The 18,133-nt window shown below is 35.3% G+C and overlaps 2 protein-coding genes across 6 annotated transcripts in view; both read right to left on the reverse strand.

The window, feature by feature from the left end:
* The window catches only part of ATG5 (autophagy related 5), a 114,040-nt gene that overhangs the window by 82,597 nt on the left and 13,310 nt on the right, over positions 1–18,133 (reverse strand). For 4 of the 5 annotated variants that reach the window (XM_024755661.1, XM_024755647.1, XM_024755654.1 and 1 more), the window contains exons 3-4: positions 17,358–17,485; positions 8,454–8,532 (exon numbers count right to left, since the gene is read on the reverse strand). In XM_024755661.1, the coding sequence (XP_024611429.1) occupies positions 8,454–8,532; positions 17,358–17,485 (207 nt within the window). The remainder of the gene's footprint in view (positions 1–8,453; positions 8,533–17,357; positions 17,486–18,133) is intronic. The other variant, XM_024755664.1, reaches the window with a different exon arrangement.
* LOC112406732 (NADH dehydrogenase [ubiquinone] 1 beta subcomplex subunit 1) lies at positions 3,980–4,267 on the reverse strand. The gene has a single exon (XM_024755679.1). It carries the CDS (start codon positions 4,238–4,240, stop codon positions 4,064–4,066), a length of 177 nt encoding a protein of 58 aa, XP_024611447.1. The 5' UTR covers positions 4,241–4,267; the 3' UTR covers positions 3,980–4,063.

The raw sequence follows: 18,133 nt of genomic DNA on the forward strand, positions 1-18,133 counted from the left end.
GTGTATATATATATATATATATATACACCATATCTTCCTTATCCATTCATCTGTTGATGGACACTGAGGTTTTTTCCATGTCTTGGCAACTATAAATAATTATGCTTGGTTTCTTTTCATATGCTTACTGGCCATTTATATATCTTCTTTGGAGAAATGTCTACTCAAATCCTTTTTCCATTTTTAATTGGGTTATTTACTTTTATTACTAAATTCTAACAGTTCTTTATATATTCGGGACACCAGACCATATTAAGTATATAATTTTGCAAATATTTTCTCCTATTCTGTGGGTTATCTTTTTACTTCCTTTGAAGCACAGAAAGTATTTCATCTTGATGAAGTCCAATTTATCTATTTTTTTCTTTGGCTGCTTGTACTTTAGTTGCTGGTACCATGTAGTTGTGTTTACTGTTGCTTTGAAACCAGGAAATGTGAGTCAAATCATATTTCTTAAAATTTTCTTTCTGACCCATGCCCTCCTTCCTTTCCTTCTAGGAGTCCAATTACATGTATGTTAGACTGCTTGATTTATCCTAGAAGTCATTGGGACTCTGTCCCCACCTCCCTCCAATTTTCTTCTCTCAGTTCTTTACATTGGATAATTTCTATGGATCTGTCAAGTTCACAGAAGCTTTCTTATGCCATCTCCAATTCACTGTTAAGTCCATCAGTGAACTTTTAATTTCAGATACTGTTCTTTTCAGTTCTGCAATTTTGTTACCTTAAGTCACTGAGTTTTTAATAGTTGCTTTAATTCATTTTTTGCTAATTCCAAATGTGGGTTATCTCAGGGTCAATGTCTACTGACAGCACTTTTCCCCTTGATGTGGTTCAAGTTTCCCTTCTTATTTGCATGTCTAGTAATAGACGATTATATGCTAAACACTGTGAATATGGTGTAAGGATTCTAGATTATACTGTCTTTCTTGTTGAGTTTGTTCTGCCTGGAGCCTCTCCTTGATCTTAAAAAGGCTTAATTTCAGGCTTTATTAGGGCAGATCTAGAGCAATCCTTACTCTGTAAGAGGAGTTAAACTTTGTAAAGAGCAGGATGGTAAATGTATTATTTGTGGGCCACACAATGTCTATCGCAAGCACTCAACTCTGCTGTTGTAGTCCAAAAGCAGTATGTAAATGAATTAGCATGGTTGGCTGCATCCAGCCATTATTTATGGTCACTAGAATTTATATTCCACATCATATTCACATGTCACAAAATATTATTCTTTTAATTTCTTTTCAGCCACTAACATATATAAAAAACATCCTTAGATCACAGGACATATAAAAACAGTCAGTGGGCCAGATTTGGCACACGGGCCATAACTTGCCAAACCTTTCCAAAAGCACAGCCTTTCAGGAATCTAAGATTACTATCCAGTATATTAACTAGGTCTTTCTCCACTCTGGATGGGCTGAAATCCAACATCTCCAGGTATTATGATATTTCTCCCACTTTTAACCCCCTAACATGCACTCTCTACTAGGCCTTAAGGAACATCACCTACATGTGTGCAGCCCAACCCTCAGCCAAGCACTCTTGGGGAACTCATACTTCTGTACGTACCCTCTTCTTCAACAACCTAACAAGTTCCAGCTGCTTCAGCAGCCCAAAACTCCAATCTCTGCACCCTCAGTTCAGTAGAACTTCCTTGCTCTGCTTGAGTTCCACTCCCCATGACATAGTTAGCCAATTACCCTGAAGCACAGAGATGGGCTAAACGTGGGGCTCACCTAATTTGTTCTCTTTCTCGCTACATCCAGTGCCTGAAAACAGCTCTATTTCATATACTTTGTCTGGCTGTTTAGCTGCTTATGACTAGAGGAAAAATACAATCCACTTACTGTCAGAGATGAAAGCAGATGTTAACCCCAATAAATATTTGATACATAATTTAATGACTAAACAAACCTTATTTCATGAAGTTTTAAGTATGTGTGACCCTCTGTGATCTCAACCTCTTGGTGTCCACACCTTTCTGTAATCCCTTCCCCTGGAGTGTAGGTAGGACCTGTGATCTGCATTAATCAAAAGAATATGGCAAAGGGACTTCCCTGGTGGCACAGTGGTTAAGAATCCGCCTGCCAATAAAGGGGACACGGGTTCAATCCCTGGTCCGGGAAGATCCCACATGCCGTGGAGAAACTAAGCCCATACGCCACAACTACTGAGCCTGCGCTCTAGAGCCTGTGTGCTGCAGCTACTGAGCCCACGTGCTGCAACTACTGAAGCCTGCATGCCTACAGCCCGTGCTCTGTAACAAGAGAAGCCACCGCAATGAGAAGCCCGTGCACCACAACGAAGAGTAGCCCCCGCTCGCCACAACTAGAGAAAGCCCACACGCAACAACAAAGACCCAAAGCAGCCAAAAATAAATTAAAAATTAAAAAAAAAAATGTGGCAGAGATTATGGGATACTACTCCTGTGATTAAGTCATGTTATGTAACTCTGGTCTTGCTAACAGACTAGCTCTAGAGGCTTTTTTTGTTGACTCAATGAAGTAAGCTACTATGCTGGGAAAATGCACATGGCAAGGAACTTCAAGCAGCCTGTAGGTGCTAAGTATGGCCTCTAGCTAACAGTCAACAAGAAGATATATCCCTTAGTCCCACAATCACAAAGAAATGAACTCTGCCAGCAACCTGAGTGAACTTGGAAGCAGATTCTCAAGTCTCGAGGCAAGAATACAGGCCAGTCAATACCTTGACTACAGCCTTGTGAGACACTAAGCTGAGGATCCAGGTAAGCCTGACCCACAGAAACTGTGCAATAATAAATGTGCGCTGTTTTAAGCTGCTACATTTCTGGTGACCTGTCCCACCGTGATAGACAGATAATATAATACACTATTGATAAAATACTTCAAGACAGCCACCAATATATAGAGCTGGGAAGTACAGGCAGCAGAAGCATAGGGGAGACCATGAAGTGCACTTAAGAACAAGGAAAGCTACCTCAGATCTATGTCATCAACACACAGTAGAAGGAGCAGGGACATGGTAAATTACCTTAGAGAGAGACACAGTGGCTCTTGGCCTAGTAAGAAAACTTGGCCATCAGAAAAAGGGTGTGGTCGGTCCCACAAGTATAGTCAGGACCAGTGGTAGTGCCTTCCCATGCACCGTAGGAAAGACAGAGTGCCTTGACCCAAAAACCTAAGTTTGTCTGGTCACAATCATTCAGCAGTGTTTTACACAGAAACACCTACCTTAATGCTGACCCAATTTTGCCTAGCAAATGTGAGCTCTGACCCCTAATAATCACTGTCAAGATTCAAAATTTAAATGTCTGTTCTTTTCAAAACCTAAATAAATCAGTTTAGCACCATTAAGAGAAAAAGAAAAACACTGAATTGTTGTTGGGTTTTTTTTACCCCATTAATTTTTTTTAAGGATAGATATGCAATAGACCTGAGCATTTTAAAGAGCCCACTCTCCTCATTCGATGCTACTAAATTTCTGAATCACACTACTAACTTGCCTCTTTTAAAAGTGCACACGCTGTGCGCAACCTTTTGATTATAATGCAGCTTTGCAAGCAAAATGCTTATAGGAATAATAAAATAGCAAATAAAAAATCAGAGAGAAATAAAGCAAAGGTAGCAAAACACCAATTGGCAAATCCAGGTGAAAGGTATGTGGGTGTTCGACTCTCAATCTTTCTAACACAGGTTTGAATTTTAAAAAATAAAAGCTGAGGAAAGAGAAATAAAATAATTTTCTCAGGAGGCTAATCAGATTTAGGAATCAAAAATGTCCTTGAAGCTAATTAAGAAAACCATGAAGAAGATACCTTTTTCATTCCTGTTTTGGTAAACAGGAAAAGAAAGCAAAGTAAATCTACATGTTTTAAAGTAGTTAACACTTTACAATTGCATAATATTTCTCTCTCAGAATTCAAAAAATAATATAAAAATTCCTACAAAAACAATTTTCTGAATCATCCTTTACAACCTTTTGGTTTTGTACACAACACTTTTTTTTTTTTTAAGTAATGAATGTGTTTTTATTTCTCTTATAATTTAAAAACTGTGAACATTCTGTAATTCAGCAGCAGCCTTTACTTCCAGGTGACTTCTTCACTGGGTCTTAATTCCCTTTTATATAACAGACTCTTGTTCCGGAAGGCAATTAGCTTTTCATCATTCTTTCTGTCTAGGTAACATCCAACGACAAATCCCACAGGGACAAGTATATGTACCCAGTGGTCACGCACAATCTGAAGTAAGTTCATCATGAATGCTGAAGCCTTGGGAACAACAACGAGACCACGACCTAGGGCGGCGGTGAGCCCAGCAACACTAACTTTTAAAAAAAAATAAATGTATTTATTTATGGCTGCGTTGGGTCTTTGTTGCTGCGCACGGATTTTTCTCTAGTTGCGGCGAGCGGGGGCTACTCTTCATGCTGGTGCATGGGCTTCTCATTGCAGTGGCTTCTCTTGTTGTGGAGCACAGGCTCAAGGCACACACGCTTCAGTAGTTGTGGCTTGCGGGCTCTAGAATGCAGGCTCCGTAGTTGTGGCGCACGGGCTTAGCTGCTCCACGGCATGTGGGATCTTCCCGGACCTGAGTTCGAACCCGTATCCCCTGCACTGACAGGCGGATTCTCAACCACTGCGCCACCAGGGAAGTCCAATACTAACTTTTAAACCTGCATTGTTTTCTAAACTCTTGTTATTCAACCCATGGTCTGGTGCATCAACAGCACTGCGAACTTGTTAAAAATGCAGAACCTCTGCCCTCAGCGCAAACCTATGGAATCAGAATCAAAATCTGCACTTTAACAAGACACACATGTGATTTGTACGTATGTTAAATTTTGAAAAGCACTGCTCTAGACATTAAAATTCATTTACTATAAACATTATGAATCTATTCAAATGACAAGCATCAAAGTCAGTTAAAAATTAGAGAAAATATGTCCTTTCGAAAAATTTTTAACAGGTTTTCTCCCCCAAGAATTCAGGTGAACTATGAACTGACAGAAATGTGTGTGATGGAGGTGGGGGAGTCTCTTGGAGACTTCAGTGTTGCACAAAATCTAATTAAAATCAGTATCTTTGAAAGCAACTGTAAAATAAAAATTCTAAGCAGTCTGGTTAAAGCACACACATCATCTGACACACTCGATACAAAATCATAAAAGATAAAATACTGATGCATCAACTGACAGAAAGTTGTCACTCGATAAATTTAACCTGTTGATGAGAAACTATTTTCTAGAAACTTAAAGAAAACTTGCTTCCTCAATCTAAAAGCATTGCTTTTCTACCTGCAAATTTAATGCTTACTCAGTTTCATTATAATCAATCAAAAGCCGTAAGGCACTACAAGGGGATGTGGGCCTACATCAGTCCGTATAAGCTATCAATTAAATACCTGAGGACGACCTTTGTGGTAAACCAGGTCTTATAACCCTAAATAAAGGGAACTTAGTATAGGGAGAAAGAAATCTGGGCAATAATTTTCCTCCAACACAGGCCAGGGACAGAAAGAGTAAGAGCAGCTGACAGAAACACGCCGTAGTTGGAGCAAATTTAAAACATCCTCTAACATTCTGCTTTCTATTTAATTTCTCTAAAAAACTTTCCATCGGGGAAGACAATGTATGACCTACTAAGGATCCCAAAGAGCAATTCATTTTAAAATATCAAGAATAAACCCAGGGCTTCCCTGGTGGCGCAGTGGTTGAGCGTCCGCCTGCCAATGCAGGGGACACGGGTTCGTGACCCGTTCCGGGAAGATCCCACATGCTGCGGAGCGGCTGGGCCCATGAGCCATGGCCGCTGAGACTGCGCGTCCAGAGCCTGTGCTCCGCAACGGGAGAGGCCACAGCACTGAGGGGCCCACGTGCCGCAAAAAAAAGAAAAAAAAGAATAAACCCATTACCTGTCAACACAAAAACTGTATTTTTGTGAAAAATAACTATATTTTTCAGGACGACAACAACAACAATTTAGGGAGAAGACCGGCACTGCTGTATAGTTTTGCAAATATCTTTATAACGTCTGGCTTAATGGGAAGTAGATGGAGTTATCTTATTTGCTTCCACATTCAATACTATGCAGTTGTTTTGGTTAAAGTATGTAATTATACAGGTTTATAAAAATATGTAGTTGGAAAAAGTAGTATTTTAATAGTGTTTTCAGATTTATGGATATTCTTTTTTGATACTGCATCAATTCAATTAGTTTATTATAACATTAATGTGGAATCTGAAAACACATCAATAAACATTTTGACCTCTGTTACATTAAAATTCCTGATGCCAGCCATGCACTTTGAACAGATCTTTCACACATGCATAATTTCTCAACATAATTCATTGATCATTTGGAAGTATCTGTTTACTGAGTTAAGGTAGGCCTTCTCCAAACATTTTCACGTTTCACTATATAAAATTTCTTAAAAATCAATTTGTTAAAACGACCACCAATCTCATCAGAAAATTCTTCGAGAATAATAAAGCTGTCAAGCTCATGGTGACAGATACATGTTTTCTAAAATTCTAATTTTCACTTAAAGTGCAAATCTTATTATTGGAAACAAATACTGTCAGTTGTTTTCTCTGCAATGAGGTCACTTTGTTTGTTTTAAAGAAACTAACAAATACCCAAGTGTGAATAAACCACAGTTTGTCAGTCACTCTTTCAAATAAAAAATGCTGTTTCGTGAGAAAAGTGGCTCATGTAGCTCTCAAAGTAAACAAGGCACAATGCTTTTCCTTAAGACAACCATCGTATTTGGCACACAGCAGAAGTGCTTTATGTGTATTCCCATTTCACCACATGAGATTAAAAAGACATGTACTTAAGAGTCAAGATTAATAATAACTAATAATTTGTACTGCTTCACCCAGGACAGGCCTAGTGTGTGGTGGTGAAGAATACAACGACCACTAGCACATTTTGGTACAGGGCCTTGCTCTGTGCTAAGGTGCCAAAAGTTTTGCTCACCATCGCTTTTGCAGATCAGTACAAATTCAAACACAGTGGAAAGGGCAAATAGCATCTTAATATTATTATGGAAATAGGAATCCCCATGGATCTGGGTCCATCAAGCACTCTGAGAACCATAACACTATATCAATCATAAGAATTCTAAGCCTTTCCTATCATTATTACAATCCATCAACTAATTCAACCAATAATTACAGACGGCCTAACAGGCAATGCCAACTAGGTACCATAAAATTTGTTTGAGTATCTTTTGTATCATTCACTCGTATATCCCAGGCTCCGAGAACAGTGCGTGGCTGGCACACAGCAGGCTCTCAGTATTTGTTGAATGAATAAATAAGTGGGTAACTATGATATATTTTAACCTAGATTTCAAAGTCTTTTAGAGTGCATTCTACACACACACACACACACACACAATCAATTACTGGAAATGCTTTTCAACGTAATGGGAAAGACCTGTTAGGCAATATGGAACCTCTACACTTATTATACTTGGAGTAGTTTTACCTTCCTACCATTCTACATTTAAATTATTATACATACAGGTAGTCCCTGTTCTTCATGGTAACTGAAACTCATGCATATTAGAACCATGTCCTCACTCTGTATGGTTCCGTGGTAACTAACATCTGTGGTAGCATGGTGCTGTGCAAAGTATATCAGTGCAAATAACAGTGAAATAAATGCAAATGCCCCACAAATCCACTTTCAGTAAAACAGAAAGGAAAGTAACTTAGGAAGACTGGGTGAGCCTTTGGGCAATGACTTTGAATAAGTGACCCTAATGGGAAAGCAAATCAGACACCTAAATGACTTTTCAAACTCTTAGCATGTCTCCCTCCCACTATATGTTACCATTTGAGAATCACTGCCTAGTGAGCAATTAATAGAGGGGGTTCAATCCTTCAGCGGTACTCGCTTGTGGGGTGGAGGATGGAGAATCAGGGTGTTTAGTGAGAAAGAGTGATGAGATTTTTATAAAATAATGAGACAAAATTAGGTTACAATAAATCTAGTCTGGACTCTTAAAAACTACAGGAATTAATATTTCTCAAAACAGACTTAAATCAAGTCTTTGTATTTCTGTCTCCTAACGCTTCTTTTCATTCCATCAAAAGAGCCTTAGAGTTACTCAGTGTTAGGTTGCCTCCTTCCCCATTCCCATGCCCACATGCACTCAGAATTTTGTTCTTCCTATTTGAGGTTTTTTTTATAATGAATATAAATATTCCAAAATATTATAAATCTTAAACATAGTGCATCCAGCTCCAACAAAGAATAGGCACTTATACGTTAAATGTTTAAATGGTTCTGTCAAGAGTTAAGAAGAAATTGAAAGGCATTTTATAAACACTAATGGCAGCTTAGCAAATAAAAAGTATCATGGGAAAAGCAATAAACAACTTAAAAAAAAAATTCTACTCTAAGTCTACTTACTAAGTAGTACCACAAGTGGGACAAATGGGAAATGTTATTTAAACTATACCTTAAAATGTACTGTGATGTTCCAAGGAAGAGCTGAACTTGATGCAAGAAGATCAAAGAGCAAACCAATTGGATAATGCCTAAAAATGAAAGAGTATATTTTAAGATAAAATAAATATTTACAGTTAAACTACAACTCCAAAATAAATTTCCAGCATGTTTCAACATCAAACATCAGGAGACTTCAACCACAAATCACAGAAAGGTAATGTTTTACACAGTTACTTGCCTGGGCTAATATGGCATAGTTTCTAGGCATCAGGTGTTTTGTTTTTTTTTTTCTAACCATACCATTCCCCAGGGAATCCTCAATATACATAATGAAATTGTACTAAGGCACCTTTTATCAGCCATGAGCACGGTTATGTCACAGTACTGTCACATCTAATTATCATCCAAGCATTCATATTGGGCAACCAGTTTTTTTCTAGAGGGGTGGGATAGGGAAGGTGGGAGGGAGGGAGACACAAGAGGGAGGAGATATGGGGATATATGTATATGTATAGCTGATTCACTTTGTTATAAAGCAGAAACTAACACACCATTGTAAAGCAATTATACTGCAATAAAGATGTTAAAAAAAAACTCAAAATTTTAGAAAATGTTAAGAACTGAGAAGAGCACCTAAAAGAGCATGCAATCACCTATTTTGTACCTATTACTATTAACATTACAGTATATAAATTTCCTGTCTTTTCTTTATGCATACATATCTAAATATACATTAGGCTTATCCTTTACAGACTGCTATAACCTGCTTTTTTCATATAACAATATGTGAACATTTTCCAAAGTCACTAAATATTCTTCTGTAGCCTAATAATAAAATAATAAATTTGGGACTTCCTAAACAAGAGAACATTTCCTAATATAACCATTACTCACAGTGAAGCAAATTATTTAGTAACAAACAAGTTAATAATACAAACCTTGCAGATTTCAGTGGACAAACCTTATTTTTTACATCCTTTTAAAGAATCTAAAGTAGCTTAATCAGTGAATCAGAATAAATAATCCTCCCAACAAAGACAAAAAGAAGACTGTCTGGTTTTATGTACAGTCCCGTTCTTTCCTATATATTAGTGAATTACTCCTAAATTTAAGAGTGGAAAACTTTGAAAATACATCTAATTTCCTTCCAAATGAGTGAGCCAAATATATGACCTGATCAATATTCAAATATTAGCTAATACTATTTATGTTTGCTTACATCTACATAATATAATTGTGGAAAAATCATCAGTCATTAGAGATCATATATTTATTTAGAATGAATTTAAGATGAATGCCCTGCTAGCAAAATAAAACAGTGAGTAGTTTTAGTCATATATGTGTTGTATCTCTTAATAAAACCCTCAAACTTCTCTCTAGTCAAAAGTCAGTATCTAACACAAATCCTTCATAGCTAGGAATGAATATGAAGTAAATCTTGAATTAACTAAATTACAGAATGCTTCCTTTAGGAAATTCTCTAATCAGGAAAAACTCCAGTCTCAGTTAAAAACTGAAATAAAAATATTAATTAAAAAAAACACAAAAATATTGCACTATAAACAAGTTATAGATTCTATCCAATTCTGATCTTTCTCTCTGACCTCTTAAAATTGCACAGGCTCTACATAATGCCCTGCACTTTTACAAATTAGACCTTTTTTAGTCTTCATGTCCCTCTGAGTTATGTGCAACTAGGTTAAGAATGAATATGGGTACTTAAACTAATACAGCACACTGCTTTCCAAACTCGATGCAGCACTGCAGATATAATTATAGAATCCCTTTAGCAAATTATTGACCTATTGGATAGATTCACCAGTAACCCCATAAAATGACTAGCAATTCAGTGTTGTACATGTTCTCCACCATTCACAAATGGAACTATATACAAATTCTAAAGTTAAATCAAATATTATCTTAAAGTAATCTATACAGTCACATAAAATCAAGTACAACCTTAAAAATAAATAACAAGTATTTGAGTTAGAATACAATTTAAACATAAAAAGACTCATAATAATCAGTTATTTTTTTACCCTCAATATTAAAAAAAAAAAAAAAAGGCCTGCAAGTACACAGAATCTTGAACAAAGTAGCTAATAGCTGCTGAATGCATAAATCAAAGATCCACAGAATAGTTAACCCTTGGTATACCATGAAGATCCAATGGGCCCAATTTTAGGTTCTGAACTTCTGAGCAGCTCTATTTTAAGATTAATACTTTATAACTTTTATTCTTTTTTTTTAAGTTTTTTTGATATGGACCATTTTAAAAGTCTTTACTGAATTTGTTACAATATTGCTTCTGTTTTATTTTTTTGGCCGTGAGGCATGTGGGCTCTTAGCTCCCCAACCAGGGATTAAACCCGCACCCCCTGCACTGGAAGGTGAAGTCTTATCCACTGGACCACCAGGGAAGTCCCCCCTTTTATTCTTTCTTAAAAGTCTTCCAAAAATCACAGAGAAAACTCACTTAAGAAAAAAGAAGAAAAAAACTTAGTCTGTCTAGTAACTGTCATGTGAATTCACTGGACCCTTCTACAAATCTAAGATATATTGTGGTATCTTAGTGCTCTTATTTTTTTCCTCTATCTTGAAACATTTTGCTATTTCATCATTCTAGGGATTATTTCATCATTACTTATCAATTATTCCTAACTAAAATAAAGATTAAAATAATAAGAATTTGGAAGAATAATGTTATGCCTAGAAGAGAGATATAATAATGCATCCTTCTTCCATTTTCTTACTTTGTCACCCAAAACATTATATCATATTCCAAAAAGCATAAAATAAGGATGCACACCCCATCTTTGGAGTCTGCTTTTATCTCTCATTAATACAGGTGAAAACTCAAAATGTCTTATTTTCCACCTATATCGACAGAGGAAGATGTTACATAATTAGATAAATCAAAAGATTTTTGCAAAGAGACAGATAGCAGTACTTTAGACTTTAATGACATTGGTAAACTGATCATTTAAGTAAAATTTCAGACTATGAGTCTTTAGATGATGATATCCTAGGTGAATTTTATAAAACTCAAGAACTAATGCATAAACAATGTATTTCTAAGGACATATGGCATTCTTATCCACTTAGTCATTCAAAAGAAAGGATTTCTTCATACAGTAGAACCTAGACCATTCCATTTTGCTAAAAGGATGTGTATCAGTATTCTTATCTTTAATGCCATTTGTACACTGCAATTTACTTGACTGTAAGTGGGCAAATATTAAAGCCAGATTTGTACACAAAGATGACTGGAAAGAATTAGATGATGTAGAAATTAAAAACAATTGGACTGCTCATTCAGGATGTTTACTCATGTAATAAAGAAATTATTTTACAACAAAATCACGATCTGGGGCTTTTTAAATTTCGTAAAGTATTGCCGTTAAACGCAAGAAGAGCCAGAAGTGATGACAAGCTGGAACCTCATACAAGTCTATTTGAATGTTTGACAACTAATGAGCAGTAACTTGCATTGAGGACATTGCCCACTTCTGGTATATATATACCTTTGAAACCAGGAAAACATGGAGTGAAAATTTGAATTTCTATATTTAAATGCTTATTAAAATTTCTATAATAAAGTTGTTATATGCCATTCCTTTATACTTCTCTAAGTTATTTATAAAGTGACTTACACACACACATTTATATATACACACACACACACACACACACACATATATATTTTAAAGTTCATTGGTCTCAAATAGTAAATGATGGGCTTCCCTGGTGGCGCAGTGGTTGAGAGTCCGCCTGCCAATACAGGGGACATGGGTTTGTGCCCCGGTCCGGGAAGATCCCACATGCCGCGGAGCGGCTGGGCCCATGAGCCATGGCCGCTGAGCCTGCGCGTCCGGAGCCTGTGCTCCGCAACGGGAGAGGCCACAACAGTGAGAGGCCCGCGTACCGCAAAAAAAAAAAAAAAAAAAAAAAAAGTAAATGATGACTTTTTCCTGATATACTAAGGGTTAGGATGGAAATTTAAGTATGATAATTTCTAAAACTTATATTTAAGATTTAAAAATATAAAAAATATTAACATAAGAGCATTCTAAATAATACAATAGCTAACAGTTATCCTGTAACAATCGTTAGAAATAAAACTAAGCCAGAAAAATTTAGGAGTAAAATAACTATTTACTTCTATCTATTGTCAAAGTATATAGACCATACGTGGATCATCAATGCAGATGCTTATGTCAGAATGATTTTGATGCAAGTATTATACTAACTCCAAACAAATACACCACCTGAATTAACTGGTTCCAAGATTGCTTATTTCTGATGAATCTATTAATATGCAAGAAAATCTAAAAAACAGAACTGGCAAAAATTAAAAGTACTGACTTTCTCTTACACTATTATCTGATTTATGTCAAAGATTTCAAAGTACTAATTTGCACAATTCCTCTAAACAGGTATTCCATGTAATTCTGTTATGAGGCTCCTAACCCATAACACAGAAACCATGTAAGCCATAACTGTGAGTAAATCGTAATGTAGCCATTTGGCTGTTACATTGCTACTCCTGCCAATTTAACCTAAATTTAAAAGAAAAGGAAGTGGTGAGGATTTGAACCTGGAATACCGCAGAAGAGGACCAAACTGGTAAAGGTTCAATCTACCGTGCTATAAAAATTAACTGCACCAGAATATTTAGTGTTGTGTCTACTTTCACATTTTATTCATTTTCTTTCTCTTCCTTAAATTGCGCTAGCCTTTTCTAAATTCAATTCTCTAAATGAATTAACATTTTCTTTTTTTTTTTTTTTCTGCATAAGTTGTTTCTTCTTTACCCTTTCATTACTGCTAAAATACATATACATACTGGCACATGGCATGGCAGTAACAGATATGCTTTGAGGTCAGCCAAGGGTGCTCATTCTAGTCTAAACATCTGCAGTTAGATAGCGAACCAGTATTTTAAGATCAGTATTGAAAGGAATCTTCCCTATATACTAGAGAACTATTGTTCCACTCCATTTCACTGAAATAAATGCATCCTATTCATAAGTTTGCTACATTAGTGATTCACTGAAAACAGGATTACATTCTAATGAATAAGGGTTTAACTCAAACGTAAACCAAAGTAATTTAATGATTACAATCTATTTTGCGTTACTCTGCCTATAGTACAAACACAGACAATTACAGGCCAGTGCTGTGTTTCTCAGCTTTCTAAGCCTACTCTTATGGATGAAAAAGTACAGAAATAACCAACTAAAGGGATACTACATGTATAAAATGCTAAGTAAACCACATTTCAAAAAATCTAGTTTACAGAATAATTTATAAAATTCTCAAAATACACAACCTTAGAAAAATGACTGGACATAAGAGAAGAGCCTGCACAATATTTACAATTAAGATGTTTAAATTACTTTGTTAAAATTTACTTTTGAAATCACATAGGTACAGTATTAAATTCTGGGTCACTGTATTATGCCTACATTTAAGATAAACGTCAGTATTTGCTGCCTTTTTTTTTTTAATTCCAAAGGTAGTTTCAACATTTTCAACAACCAGTCCTGAAAATAAGTCAATTTATACAAAATAATAATATCCTTGTAGAGACACTTGTTTTACAGTTGACAAAGAACCTTTTTCTAAATTTTGTACCTGGAGACCTAAGATCTAACTAGCATTAGGGTATACTAACAAAGTATTCTTTAGAAGAACCAAGAACTTTTCTCTTAAGATAAGCCTAATATAAAAGTAACAAATACAAATTTTGAACACTTGCATTATGGTAACAAGAAACTTTATCCAGTAAAGTGCAATGTTAGAGCACCCTCTGCTGACTAATCAACTCAAATCACTCTTTAAAAAGAGATCTTTAATTTGAATTAAGATCAGCACTTTCCATTTCCCATATAATTTTTAAAAGCACTAATCAGATAAGGCCTCCTTGGCATCTCTCTACAAATCAACAACATATTAAGTATTCATTATGTGCCTACCACTGTTCTTAAATACTTTTCTATTCTAATATAGACAAATTAACATAAGTAATTAGAACATACAGAATCAGAGAAAACAACAACAACTAAGAAACAGAGTATCAGCATGTATGGCAGAAAGAGCCCTCAAAATATGGTCCTACTTGCTCATTTGAGTAAGTTATTTATTTGAGCCTCAGTTTTCTCAATAAAAAAAAAGAGACTTATTTAGATTCATTTTTTCATTCAACAAACATTTACGTAGCACCTCTTACGAGCTACTGCTTAAGGTGCTTAAGGTACAGAGCACCTGCTCAAGCATCTCACAGATGATTAAATATTTGTAATAATAATTAATATGAATAGGAGAAAGGGTTACAGAGAGAGAAGGAATATCAATTTATGCTTTCTTCCTTCTTTTATGAATTGTCTAAACTGGTGTTTGATTTCCTTTCTCACTTGAATTTACTTAAAACTCCAAAGAATCAAGTATAAGGCAGATATTATCATCCTACTGAAATAAATGCTCCTCTATGCTTAAGACACATTTATGGTCTCAAAAGTCCAAGTCCTACAAAGCTTCAGTGGTAGCTGCTTCCCTACAATGATTATCCTATCCTAGGAAGCCCACTGCTTAAATGCCAGATAGATATTGACAGCCTATTTCTAGGAAGATAACTCTTATCACACAAGAGAAAATTGCTACTGTTGGGAGCAAAGAGAGAAAAGATCAGAACTCAGCCCAGAGGTCCTAAATTCTATTCATGCCTCGATAAGTTATTCATTCCTCAAATATATGGAATACCTAACACTACAGGAAAAGTTGTATCAAAAGCCATTAAATACAATGAGTGTACAGCAAGACACAGCTATGAAAGTGGTATCATGCATAAAAAGCTTATGCTAACACCCCAAAAACTAAACTGAAGATATGTGCACACAATTGCTTTCAGATAAGCTCTCTAAAAGGAAAAATAATTTCACTCTTTGATAAAAGACTTTCAGAAGGGATAAATAATGACAAAGTAGGAACACGTCTCTTGAAGCCAAAATCATCACTCTGTCGTAACAGGGAGGAATGGGTCCAAATGTTGTTTACTGATATCATATATAGAATACAAACTTACAGAAGACAAATCATATCAAATACAAAAATAATCACCACACAAGATAAATTAAAACGGCAGATGAAAGATGATGACTTAATAATCATTTACTATAAAAGCTAAATTGAGGTTTCCCATCTTTTCCAGAGTTTCTCAACTGGGGGTGGTTTTGCACCCCTTGCCCCAGGACGTTTAGCAACATTTTTACAATCACAACTGAAGGGCGTGCAACTGGCAATAGTGGGTTACCAGGGCTGCTGCTAAAAACACTACAACATACAGAGTAGCTCTCCCACAGCAAAGAATTATCTGGGTCCAAAATGTCAGTAGGGCCCTTGTTGAGAACCCATGCTTTACAATGATAAAACTGAAAAAGCCCACTGTCAGTCGCGTGAGTTCTTAAGGGAATCTATAACTAATACACATAAAGCAATACAATTTCAACATCCATCTACAATACAGATAGAACTGTCAAGAACACAGAGATATCCTATTGCTGCTACTCACCCACAATCTTTCCCCCTCCTTCCTCTCCCTCTACTCTCCTGATCCTTGCTCCTCTTAAACTTCTTTTAAGCCACCTTCCCATTCCCAAACCTCCAATTCTTCTGAGAAATAAAAAGAAACAGAAAACATTGACTTATCTATGCTGCCAGAGGTCTAGAACTATTCAAGAGTCATAATGAGTCTGATAATGTGATTATGAAGCAGTATTCTGTTTTGACTAAATAATGAACGTTATACAAAAAAAAAGAAAAGAAAAAAAAGGTTAGTGATGTGACCCATAACTCAATACAAGATATCACCTTGCATGTCTCTAAATTATTAAGAGAAATCTACCCACTCTTGGAAATTCATCAGCACAAGGTGAGTTCTAAAAGTTCACTCCTTGTTTCTAAGTAATCCTTGGATTCAAGTCAGCTGCACTTATTACACACCTACTAGCTTCCTTTTATTTGCTTTAAGTCTCTTTTAAAACTCTTCATTTTTTATTATTCCCAGATTCAAAAAGCAAGTCCATTATTAAACTATTTATATTTTTCATATTTCACTTAAAGCTTGACTCAGCCTGTATCTTTCTCATTCAACTACATCTATATGGCAGCATTTCAACACCTATATCTCAGCATATCTTGAATCATTTTTTAACATTCTTCTCCCTGTAATTTCTTCAATTTCATTAAATATTTTTGGAAGCACAATGACCAAAGCTCCCAGTAAGAGAGGAAGTACAAAATTACATCATCTATACATGGATAAGCCCAGATTTATGTGTCTGAAAAGGATATTTATTTTAAATGTTTCTGAAAAAATCGTATTCCGATATACTACCAAAATTATTTTTCACACAAAAAGGGAATCAATATAATTTAAATACTAAACCAAGGCTAAACAACATGTGCTTATAGCACAGTAGTCAACTATATATGAAAATCAGTTCAAAAGATGCCCCTTTAGGTAATCATGTGTATATAAAGTTCTGTTTATAAAGATTTTAGAGATAGAAACAAAACTGAATAGTGTCACAGAGTGACTTATTCATAAGGGCGTTTTAAATACACGTTTAAAAAAATAAAAAACTAAAACTCCATAACCAAATATACTATTATTATGCCATATAAAAAAAATCTATTGATGAAAATATACAGATCTGTCCAGTCTCCCATGCATCCAAATAGAAGACAGAAATATTGCCAATAAAATATTCCAGCATTGGTTTAAAATTCACTGTATTATAGAGCTAGACTAGTGATTTCTTGTATAGAACTTTTAAAAAACTGCTTCAAGGCACTATACCTTCTTAAAGCTAGTATATACTCAACGCTTAATAATGCAGAAAAATTCACTCACCATTTCAGTGGTGTGCCTTCATATTCAAACCATATCTCACTAATGTCTTCTTGTCTCATAACCTTCTGAAAGTGCTTTTTCACTTTGTCAGTTACCAACGTCAAATAACTTACTCTTGGCAAAAGCAACTGAAATGAAAATTTGTAAACCATATTTATTTACTATTTTTTCAAAAAGAAATATACTAAATAGGTTTTTTAATATATTTTGAATATTCTGAAAAACAACCATTTTCTTTGCATTATTTTGAATATTCCACACAATGTCAACCGCTTTTTATAGAAAATCAAAGGCTAACGGCTAAGATGTTTTAAAATTTCTTATGAGGTCATTACTTATGTATAGCTTATAAGATAAATGCCTAGAATAATAAACAACACAAGTCTATGTGCAATCTTTCTGTAATACTTTTTTCCAAATAAAAATACAATGCAATCAGATGTCATACTATTTAGGATACTTATTAGTTCTATCAAATTTAACTTAAAAATTAATATGATTCACCTGAGTTAATTCAACTTCTGAGAAGATAATCAACTCAGTCTAATGTACACCTTGACTTATCAATCAGGACTTCTCAACTGGTCCATCACATTTTGATAATCTACTGTGTACTGGCTTAATTGCAGTGAAGAACACCAAGACAAGGACATAATCTATCCTTTTCTATGAGGCTAAAATAAAGTGGAGGCTAAAAACAAAACAAAATAAAGAAAACTCATAAAAAGTCCTTACAAAAATACTTCATGGCAGCAATAGAAAGACCTTTGAAGGTG

Source organism: Neophocaena asiaeorientalis, unplaced genomic scaffold (genome assembly GCF_003031525.2).
Source record: "Neophocaena asiaeorientalis asiaeorientalis breed wild unplaced genomic scaffold, Neophocaena_asiaeorientalis_V1.1 scaffold105, whole genome shotgun sequence".
Taxonomy (NCBI): Eukaryota; Metazoa; Chordata; class Mammalia; order Artiodactyla; family Phocoenidae; genus Neophocaena; species Neophocaena asiaeorientalis.

What these genes read in the sequence shown, in the direction of transcription:
- LOC112406732 (XM_024755679.1), bottom strand. Translation starts at nt 4,240, where the DNA reads ATGATGAACTTACTTCAGATTGTGCGTGACCACTGGGTACATATACTT.